Source organism: Hyposmocoma kahamanoa, unplaced genomic scaffold, assembly GCF_003589595.1.
Source record: "Hyposmocoma kahamanoa isolate Upper Pololo Valley unplaced genomic scaffold, ASM358959v1 202, whole genome shotgun sequence".
Taxonomy (NCBI): Eukaryota; Metazoa; Arthropoda; class Insecta; order Lepidoptera; family Cosmopterigidae; genus Hyposmocoma; species Hyposmocoma kahamanoa.
This window is the reverse complement of record NW_020653726.1, coordinates 3,114,792-3,126,505: the sequence shown is the minus strand read 5'-3', so window position 1 is coordinate 3,126,505 and position 11,714 is coordinate 3,114,792. Positions and strand designations below refer to the sequence as shown.

The 11,714-nt window shown below is 37.1% G+C and overlaps 1 protein-coding gene across 1 annotated transcript; it reads left to right on the top strand.

Moving 5' to 3' along the window:
- The first annotated feature begins 1,696 nt into the window (after positions 1–1,696).
- Positions 1,697–3,109, top strand: LOC113227026 (putative serine protease K12H4.7). The gene has a single exon (XM_026459886.1). The coding sequence runs from the start codon at positions 1,731–1,733 to the stop codon at positions 3,078–3,080; it is 1,350 nt and encodes a 449-aa protein (XP_026315671.1). The 5' UTR covers positions 1,697–1,730; the 3' UTR covers positions 3,081–3,109.
- The last annotated feature ends 8,605 nt before the right edge of the window (positions 3,110–11,714 follow it).

Here is an 11,714-nt window from a genome sequence, read left to right as displayed (position 1 = left end):
CTGCCACGCAGAGGTCCCAAGTTCGATTCCCGGGCCGGGAGAAATATTTGTATGGCCTACATTTATTTCTCTAGTGAATTTGGGTGTAATTTGTGGTTGTCTATGTGTATGTCCATGGCATCCGCGACACAGGGTTTCCCTAGTGCGGGGCTATGTTGATTGTGAGCGTTATGTCAACCAAATACTACCAAAGGTGTGTTTGTTATGGTGACGAAGATCCTGATTGCAGATACGGAGCAGGATTAAGACAGGAGGAGCTTAAAAGACAGCAGGGTAGTTATCCGTTCGTTGAGAGAAGCCATGGTGGAGCGAACGAATTTTACCTTAATTCTTGTCTCTCAATGGGGAGACGACAATCTGATCGAGTTCAACGCCACCTAAACGCAGGCCTGTCTATTTTCTGCTAAAAGGAGTCAATTTGATCTGACTCCCACTTTTCGGGGTATATCTGTCTCTCTTGCCGACAGCTTGGACCTTCTTGGTATAACATTGAGCGCAACCCTTAACTTTAACAAAAAACTGGGTATCCTTAATAAGGTAAAGCGATATTTCATGCCTGGACAGCTCTTAACTTTATACAAAGCGTCCGATCTTGCATGGAGTACTGCAGTCACCTATGGGATGGCTCAGCGAAATATCAACTTGAGGCTCTTGATTCGATAGAGCACAGAGTCAGGAGACTCATTGACGACGATTAACTCGAATCTAAACTTCATAGTTTAGCCCACTGGCGCAAAGTTGCCCGTCAGTCGGTTTTTTACAGAATATATTTCGGTGAGTGTGCCCATGAGCTCCATCAGCTCATCCCGCCAGCCCCGTTTTACCATCGGACATCCAGACGTACGGCGGGATATCATCCTTCTTAGTCGATATTCCCTTCAGGCGTACTAAGCGCTTTTCATCATCTTTTATTATGCGCACAGCCCAGGAATGAAATTCTCTGACTGCGACTGTATTTCCGAATTCATACAACTCGGGTATCTTTAAGGTGCGACTGAAAAGGCATGTTCTGGGCAAGCTTGTTCCATAGTAGATCCTATCTGCTCCAGAGATAGGTAGTCGTCAAGAGCAAGTCCATTTAATTAAAAAAAAAATATTAACATGAGAGAAACCATAAAAAAGTCAAATCGTTGGTAAAATCATGGATAGGATTGTAATTATTAAAAGTTAATAAAACTCTTTTTCCCAGCAGGATGAGTAGTACAAAGAAACTTACGGAAATGTGTAAACACTTTAATCTTGAGCTTGTATAACATACAGTGAAAATGAATTATTTTCACTTAACTTAAACGAGAGATCGGACAGAAATAAGTCGCATAACTCGACCGTTAGGTAAAATAACTGGCTATAATTAAAGTTTAACTAGAATGTGTCATTACTACCATGTCTTATCAGCATTTTAAACATTATCGACTTTCCGATATTTTAAATATTCAAGGTTGATAGTGTCTACAATTTCAAGAAGGCATGAAATAAAATATGCAAATATGGGAAATAAGTAAAATTCATGCAACTGATTGCTATAGTATATAAAGGAAAATCCACCCAATTTTTTAAACTTATTAAGTATAATTATATGGGTAGAGTAAATCTTCACATAAAAAGGTCAAATCAACTAACATTTTCTTTGAAATAAAAATATGAGTACGTCAAAATACAATCGATTCCTAATAAAATTTATACCACTTTTTTTAAATTTATATTTTGTAAATGGAATTGTATTCCCGATCATGGGCGGACTAAAATTTTTTGATCATCATAAACGTGCTGAAAAATATTTCAATATGTCGAAAATCGAGCTGAGGTTGATCAAACAACCCGTAGATCACTTTAATGAAACAGAGACCAGAACTTGGATGATGAGTTACGCTCAAAATATGGAATTTTACCAGCCAAATGGACCAATTTATTTACTAATTGGCGGCGAAATGCCACTCTATAATCAAATGGATTCCCTGTTCGACGGGTTGGTTAATAATCTTGCCAAAGAAACTAACGGAGCCTTGATAATGTCAGAACATAGATATTACGGCAAAAGTTTGCCGTTCCCTGAGTTAGTCACAGATAATATGAAATATTTAAGTTCGCAGCAGGCTCTTGCTGATTTAGCAACACTACTGAAGTACTTGAAATCAACGTTTCTGTCCGAGAAGTCTGCAAGTCCGAAAGTAGTAGTAGTTGGTGGATCATACGCGGGAAATTTAGCTGCCTGGATGAAATTGGTCTATAGTGATTTAGTAGACGCAGGTATTTCAGTAAGTGGACCTGTGTTAGCTACGAAAAATTTTTTTCAATATATGGAGATTGTTTTTAAGGATTTTTTACAACATGGCAGTCCGGAATGCTACGATAAAATAAAGGAGATATTGAAAAATTATGAAACCTTGCTTAGTACTCCTGAAGGTATAGAAGAGCTTAAAAGACAAGAAAAAATTTGCGATTATAGTGACATGACTAAGAAAGAAAACAAGCAACAGTTTATCTTACATAAATTATACATTTTGGCCAAAATTGCTCAATATTCAGAAAATATTGACGAGTTTAAAGAAGAATGTGAACGAATGTTAAATACTTCTAGAATAGAATTTTTGTTTAATGAAAAAAATCAGCCCCAAGATTGTTACGATATTAACTTCTACAAGTCCCTTAAAAACTGGGAGCCGTACATGATATCTTGGATGTACCAGACGTGTACTGAATTTGGATTCTTTCAAACATTGGATTATAATAATCAACCGTTTACACATAATTTGCCGTTAGAGTACTATATTGAGATTTGTACAACACTATTTGGGTTTGATTTCGATGAGAAAAGAGTTGATAAAGGAGTTAAGGCAACCAATGCTTTGTATGGAGGTCGTCAACCGAATATTACCAAAGTCGTGTTTGTTAACGGCGATGTAGACCCTTGGCACTCTTTGAGTGTGTTAAAAGACCTGTCTGATGAGGCTCCAGCAATTTTAATCCCAAATTCATCACATTGTAAAGTCTTGCATCGAGACACAGAGCAGGATTCTAATGAAATGAGAGAAGCCAGAAAAAAAGTCAAATCATTGATAAAATCGTGGATAGGATTGTAATTTTTATAATTTAATAAAACTCTATTTAACACCGGATTTTATTTTCAATAAGGTTATACTTGGTGTGTTGTATATCTTTTCAAATTATAAACTTACTAATTCGTAAAATTATCGTCCAATGTATGCTAAAACTTAACCTAAGAAACCTTAAATAATAATAATAATTCTTTATTTCGCACTATTAAAAATATCCATAGTATGCTAGTACGATAATGTAATAACATATAATTAAAACACAAATAATTAATATAATTAATTAAATAACAACATATAATTAACAATAATTAAAAACAAGGTTAGTATAACACAGTGCAGACTTAATTTATAACTACACTATAAATTGGGCTACGCCCTTAGTTTGCTCTATCCAGAATTTTACTATTGGACAGTCAAAATTTCCCGATATTGCACTTAGAATGCTGTTGGGCCTCTGCCTCACGCGACTCAACAGCGACACAATCTTTTTCCGTATTACGGCCTGAAAGCTGTCCGCGTGAGCTACCAGTGCTCAAGAATAGCCACACATTCTTCCGTTATGTCTCACTAAGTTTTTGCCAGAGCAGATCATAGTGACTTTATCAAATGCTTTCGACAAGTCGAGGAAACAGGTATACACGGGGGTTTTCCTATCTGTGTAATAACTGACCGTATGCTTTAGACATAGTATTGCACCATCCGTGGACAATCCCTCTCTGAAACCAAATTGGGCGACGTGAATCTTTACGTGTCTTTCCAGTATAGTGACCAGCATACGATCAAGTATCTTGGCGGTGGTAGTGGCAAGTGATATAAGGCGATAATCTGTCTTATCAGATAGGTTGCCAGTCTTGTTCTTGACCACTGGTACAATAATTAACTAATAATAAAATATAAATATAATTTAACTAAATACAAAAAATTTAGCTTTAAATTTGTAATCCGTATTTTTGCACAAGACGTGTAAATTAGATGTAGACATAAATATTTTTCCGCAATCCAAAATTGGGCATGATATATATCCAGATATGCGAACAACTGCAACATCGGGTCAAAGCACTTACATTCACAGCAGAATCAACGTCTGCTTTGATTAATTAAAGAATACATAATATAGTTACACACCTTACAATAAAAACTTTTTTAAATTCAACCAACTTCAAAAACCACAAAAAGTCTAAAAGACAGCGAAAAATAGCAAAATACAGATTTCCTCCAAACGAAAAACGACAGCAATGCATATAATACTTTAAATTTATTTTGTCTCATTTCGTTTTGTACACAGTATTACAATTACTTATTAATCAATCTATCTACATTTACGGTTTATTTATACAATTACAACGACACGATTCTTATCCAAACCAATAAAGAGACCTATAGTTTTAATAAAGTATTATTATTGGTATGTGCTACTTACTGATCGTATACATTTATGGTTTATGTATACAATTATATAACGTGACAATTCTTTATAGGTTATGACCTATAATTTTAATAAAGTATCATTAATGGTATGTTTTTTTTGTTTATATCAAGTGATGGGACGAACAAGTGGTGTACCTGATGGTAAGCTACACGCCTGTCCATAACAATTGCAGTGCCATTCAAGAGATTTAAATCGCAAAGGTCTGAGAGGCACTGCCACTGCGCCCGTCACCCTGCGACATAAGTTGACAAGTCCCATATGCCTGTAATTTCACCATCACCGTTACCCATCAAAACCGGAACACAGTAATGCTGACATTACTGCTTGGCGGCAGAAATAGGTAAGGTGGCAGTACTTCCCGGGATGAACTCTTTCACTCCTTTCTTTTACTCTTTCTTTGTCGTGCGCCGCCTGTGCCACGGTCAAATATCTATATATGCTTATGTATGAACTTCATGTTAGACCGGGCCGAGTTCGTGTCACGCACGAGGCGCGGTCGGGACACGGCGTCGAGTATTTTTTTCCCGGTTCCAACACGGCCCGATCGCGACACGTCGTAATATAAATGCATTGGCCGGGCAACCGGAGGGTAGTCAATGTAGAACTATAGTACAGTGGACAGCGCAAGCGCAAAATGCTCTCATCATCTATCAAATCATTGTAGAGCGTCGCAATTCTACTTCGGATTCTCGGTTTCTCCGGCACGCTATCTTGTGTTTCCAATACTTCGTCATCAAGAGCCATTGCAATAGCTGTCAACTCAGGTTAAGAAAATAGTATTAATAACACAACCTTATCACTCAAGAGGAAAATGGAAAATAACAAAACCCGGCCGGCGCACAATGGAAACGACACGGCACTTTGACGGTGTACCGTGAATCAGCCTTTATTTTACCACTAAAAATGATTGATACTTAAATATTTACAATATCTAATCAGTTATCTTTGGAGTCGGTGCCAGCCAATGCAAGTCTACAAACTTACTATATAGCATTAGAATCCATTATCTTTTTTCTTTGTTTTTCTTTCCTATACGAATATTGACTTCTATAAACCCATTAATTATTGGATGTATCAACAATATGTACTGAATTTGGTTTCTTTAAACATTGGATTCTAGCTATCAACTGTTTACACATAATGTTGTAGTATCAGAGTACTATATCCAGGCGTGTACACTATTCGGACCTGCATTTGCTGATAAAAAAGTCGATGAAGGAGTTAAGGCAACCGATGTTCTTTACGGAGAACGTCAACCGAATACTACCAAAGTTGTGTTTGTTATGGTGACGAAGGTCCTTGGCACACATTGAGAATGTTAGTGGACCTATCAAATGATACTCCAGCAATTTTAATCCCATTCCTCCTAACAAAGCATCCCATCCCATTAATAAAGCAAATTTATGCCGAAGGCAAAAAGCAGGTATGTGCCGTGAAAATAGCCAATACGTAAACCGCGCAAGCACCCCGATGCACATGCAAATATTATTACTTTGACGGCAAGAACATAGAAAATATCACTCTCACAAACTCATAGCCGAGACTGCCTTCAACACAAATTAAAGACTTGCAGATTTAGGAAAGAAGGGTTAAAGGACAGAGCTACTCCCCTAATGTTGATATCTCTCCGTGATGTGCCACTGATTCACTTGTCTCATTGATCCAGCCAAAGTTGTTGATGCGCAGCAGCAAATTCCAGGAAAGTCCGTTTAACAACGAACTCCAGCCGTATATCACGGTATTTTGTCCTGTCACGGTAGCCAATTATGTTTCCAACCGGGTGGGTGTTACAAAGAAACTTATGGAAATATATTGTAAACACTTGAATCTTGAGCTTGTACAACATACAGTGAAAATGAATTATTTTTACTTAAGATAAACGAGAGCGTGCGCATCTCGCTTGACGTCGCTTGGCAGTATGGCGTTGGGCCCCCTCGCCTCTCCTTCCTCCCGTGACGTGTCGCTAGTGTTGACATTCCACTTGCAAAGAATTGCAAGAATATTTACCAAAACAATTTAAAATTTAACGTTAAAGATTTATGAAACAAAGTACAAATTGAAATTATAAAATTTTGATTTCAAGTTTGTCACTGTCTGTAAATTCTACACGAGGCGTTATTTAAACATTATGTTATATTTGACGATCTCGGTGGCCTAACGGTTTACATTGTGGGCACTGAGTGCAGAGGGCCCGGGCTCGATTCCCGGTATGACCAATTATATAATCATTATCATCATATCAGCCGAAAGACGTCCACTGCTGAACATAGGCCTCCCCCAAACATTGCCAGACTATCTGGTCGGACGCGAGGTGCATCCACCGGTTACCCACCGCCGTTACCAGGTCATCCGTCCATCTAGTAAGGGGCCGTCCTAGTGATCGCCTTCCGGTAATTATACAATGAACTTTTCTAAATTGGTTCTGGTCTGGGTGTTCTGGGAAGTGCCCCAGAATGAATTCCGTTGCTCTGGTACTCATAGTACAGGGAATTCCCTAGTTTGAGAACAGAAAATTGGTGTGGTTGTCTGGCACATAATATTATTATTATATCATAAGACGTAAACTAAATATTTTTCGGCTATCCGAAATTAGGAGTAGCCAAAGCAATTTGACTTTCCAATATCTTTCAAGGAGCACTAAAACTTTTTATTTGTTATGTACTAAACTAAATCAACTATTTTCATAAAATAAACAACATAATACAATAATGTACATAATACAATTATTACTACAAAGATACAGGCCATTTTTTAATGTAATGTATTTTTACCTATAATAATAATAATAATAACGCACACGCTCAACATGTTTCGAAGGTGCCATTGACACACACATAGACAACCACAAATGATACCCAAACTCACGAGAGAATTAAATGTAGGCCATACAAACATTTCTTCCGGCCTGGGAATCAAACCCGGGACCTCTGCGTGGCACTCCGGCATGGTAACCGTTCGGTCACGAGGGCAGGCAGTCTATATTATGTACAATCTAATTTATTAAATGTCAGAATGTTTCAGCACCATAATATTCAACTACTTAGTTTGTTATAATTATTAATACAAAGATCGAAGACTTAGAGAAAATTCTTTCGATACGGCTGGATTCAAACCAACGTCTTCTAGCAAATCGTGACAGGCATCTCGAAAGGATGCGAACTCAAAGAGCGGTGAAAGGTGCCTATAAGGGACGTTCTAGTGGTCAACGACCAGTTGATCGGCCCAAATATCGATAGAAGGACGAGGTGGGGAAAGAACTGACTGTAGAAAAGACTGTACCTGCGACCAAGACCCACTTAATATACTCTGAACAACCGAAGTAAGAAAGCGTAACAAAATCTAAAAGCTATTTTATGACACCAAGTTTTTCTTAAAAGATCTTGAAAACGCTTAAAAAAATTTGAAATCCAGCTGTTACCCAGTACGAAATACAGGAGAGAACATATTTTTTTTAAAACATCCTTCTGAATAGTGAGTCTTATAAGGAAGAATACGCGAAATCCAAACGAATTCCCATATATTTTATGCGTCCACTGATTTCGCTGTCATTCTGATCTACACGGCCCATCCATCTTAGGCCCTTTGAATCGCATCGTTTCGCAAATATACACGATACACAAAAAAATTGGTTTGAATTTGAATTACATTTTAATGTACTTAGATTGAGTAGAGGTGTAAACATGTAAAATCACACTACACTTATTCCTTCTTTAATATATAACATTTAATATATCTTTAAAATGTATAAGTTAATTTATTTAGACTTTACATAGAGAAAACTTTAAGTTTATTTGGTGAAACTGAAGACAATATAATACTTCATATACATAGGGCGCACTATAAGTTTCCGGAACTAGCCGCTTACATAAACAATATTTAAAAAGTAATTACAACATTCGAAAATGAAACTCTTTGGCTGTAGAACACAGTTTGTTTCATCTGACTGTCACTTGAACATTGTGGCGTCATTTTAGAAATTGGTTGTCTACATCACCATGGATTTAACTTGTTCGTGTTCGTAGTATGATGTTCTACAACTTTAAGTGTAATTTAGCAGCTCAACGGAGCTTCGCTCGGCTTTTGACGATGAAGCACCATGCAAGACGACTATTTATAGCTGGTTTGCAGAATTCAGACGCGGTCATGTGAATCTCAGTGACGAATTTCGTGATGGTCGCCCGTCCACTGCTGTGAACAACAAAAACATCGAAGCTGTGCGCCGTATGATCAAAGCAGAAAGCATGTAACATACCATGAGATTCTGGCATCTTAGGCATGAGTCAAATTTAATCAATACTACACAAACAAACAAACAACAAACAAAATTTATTTATTTCTCCCAATAGCTGACAAATTTACAAGGGTTAAATGTACAAATATATATATTTACAATGCTATTGTGGGAGACTGGTGTCCAAGCTAGGTTAAAACCTGTGTTATGGATCACCAGGCCTCCACCCCACGGACATTTCAGTCAAATATTGCACGTGGATACATTCACAAAAATAAATAAATAATAGTAAGCTACATAGAAAAAGATCTTTATAATTACTCAATTTCATAAAGCACGTATATAATTGTGTGATTAATTTGTTTGTCTGTTTAAGTATGTATGTATGTATTTATGTGTCTATGAGTGTGTCTGTGTGTGAGTGTGAGTGAGAGAGTGAGTTATTGTGTGTTTGTGGGTTGGTGGGTTGGTGTGTGCGTGTGTAGTCTGTATTATAACTAATTGCAAACAGCACACTAGGTGATTATAACAATATTAAATATTTACTAATAGTAGATTTTCTGTTTTATCATAACCTAGTGTAAGCAACCATTCGGAAACAGTTCGTTTACATTCCTGTTTGCTTAATGGGTACAAATTTAACATTTTATTACATTTATTATATATGAAACCACCCAAAAATGAAAACGCTCTATGAGAGAATGTTGAGTGTTGTCTATAACTGCATACAATATCCTTGCGTCTTTTTGATGTTATTATAGAGGGTTCATATGGTAACTTGGAATGAACTTTTGCGATAACGCACATAATGTATAGTTGCCGAACTGTGTGTACTTTGCATAGTTTAAATAACTCTGAAGTGGGAAATAAAAAGTTAAGATTTTGGGAAGTCTTGAGTACCGCTCTTTGTGCCCTTTCTAGTTTTAACATGGTAGATTTGTAAGTTCCGCCCCAACTAGTTATACAGTAGCAAAGTATAGACTGACATAGCGCTGTGTACACTATTTTGATAGTTCTATGGTCTGCAACATTACGTAAATTCTTAAAGATATATATTAGCTTCCGTATCCTTGGTACCAGTCTATCAACATGTTTATTAAAATTGAGATTGTCATCGATATATATCCCAAGGTATTTGATTGTCCTAACACTCTCTAACTTGGAGCAATTACAACTAATGTCATGCGGCGGAGGACATTTATGCGCCACAATGGAGAAAGGCATGTTAGTTACGTAACCCCGCTTTGTGAAGGTAATATATTTGGTTTTATCTATATTTAAAGTCAAAACATTGTTACATAACCAATCGTTCACATTGTCAAAACCATGCTGGGCGTACGTGAATACTTCTTCCCAACTTTTGGCACTAAATGTTAAAGTGGTATCATCAGCGAAAGAAATTATACGGCCATTGAGTAACTCTAAATTACATAGTTCATTTACATAAACTAGGAAGAGGGTAGGCCCCAAAATACTTCCCTGCGGAATGCCGTAAGAGAGCGGTTGATCGTCACTAACAACATCCCCGATCTTAACATATTGCGTTCTATTGCTCAAGAAACTACTAAAAAGTCTAAGCTGCGTGTCTCTGATACCTATTCGCTCCAGTTTCTTGATCAAAAGTGGGATTGAGACCGTGTCGAAAGCTTTCGCTAAATCTAGGAATACAGGAATACAGCTAAGCATTTCTTTCCTTCATCTATATTTTGAAAAATATAGCTAGTAAGTTCGTGCACGGCATTCTCTGTCGAACTGCCAGCACGAAAACCGAATTGTGATGAAGAAAGCAGCCTTTTTGCTTCTAGAAAAGTAATCAGCCTTGTATTCATGATCTTTTCTAGTACTTTGGACATTGATGGCAGTATAGATATTGGCCTATAGTTGTCGACACGGTCCCGATCTCCACTCTTGTGGACAGGTATGATCAATGCTTTCTTGAAGGCTCGCGGAAAAATGCCACTCATAATCGCCAAATTACATATGTACGTCAAAGGTGGCACAATTAAATCCTTAATAGATTTCAAAACTTTACCACTGATATTATCCCATCCCACCGCATTGCTTTTCAATGACACAATCAAACTCTCAACTTCGCCTTCATCCGTGGGCAAGAACACCATTGAATGCAAAGAGCTACTGGCAACTGCAGTATTCAAATTAGGGGTGGTATGTGTTGTAATAATATTTTCGGCCAGATTCCTTCCCACATTTACAAAAAAGTCATTTACCTTGTTAATAGCATCACGAGTATCAGTGCCGATAGAAATCAGCTTTGCAGCAGGCATTTGCATTTCTTTTCTGTTGGTGATAATATTTATGGTCTTCCAAAGTAATTTAGGATTATTTTTAGCCTTATCAAGTTCACACTTCTCATAGTCTCTTTTAAGCTTTTTTAATAAATTATTGCAATAGTTGCGATAGCGCTTATAAGTTATAGTGACAATTGTATTATTTGGATTCTTTTTTGCTTTTCTATGAAGATTGTTTCTGTTACGCATGCACCGCAGCAATCCTGGAGTAATCCAAGGTTTTATGATTCTTTTATTCTTCGAAAGGGCTACTAATTTGGTGTTAGATGCTACTGCTTGGGCTACAGAGGAGATCAGATAATCAGTGGCAAAATCAACGTCATTAGATTCAAAAAGTGGTTTAAAGTCTATGTTTGTTAAACTGGAAAATACTCCGTCGTAATTAACACTGGATAAATAAGTTGTTGAATAGTTGATAATTCGCTTTAATCTAAGGAACAATACGACAGTTTCATGATCTGTTACACTACTTTCAGCGACGTATGTAAACGCTTGTGCTTTCGTTTTTAAAAGTATATGATCAAGACAGTTACTCAGACGAGTGGGTATAGTATGCGCAGGCAGCAACCCGTGATAGGCTGCTAGTTCTAAATAATCACTAGAGGTAACATCTAAATTTTCGCCGCTTATATTTATATTAATATCTCCTGTGAGAATAACCGTGCCGTATTTAGAGTAATTAGCTAAAA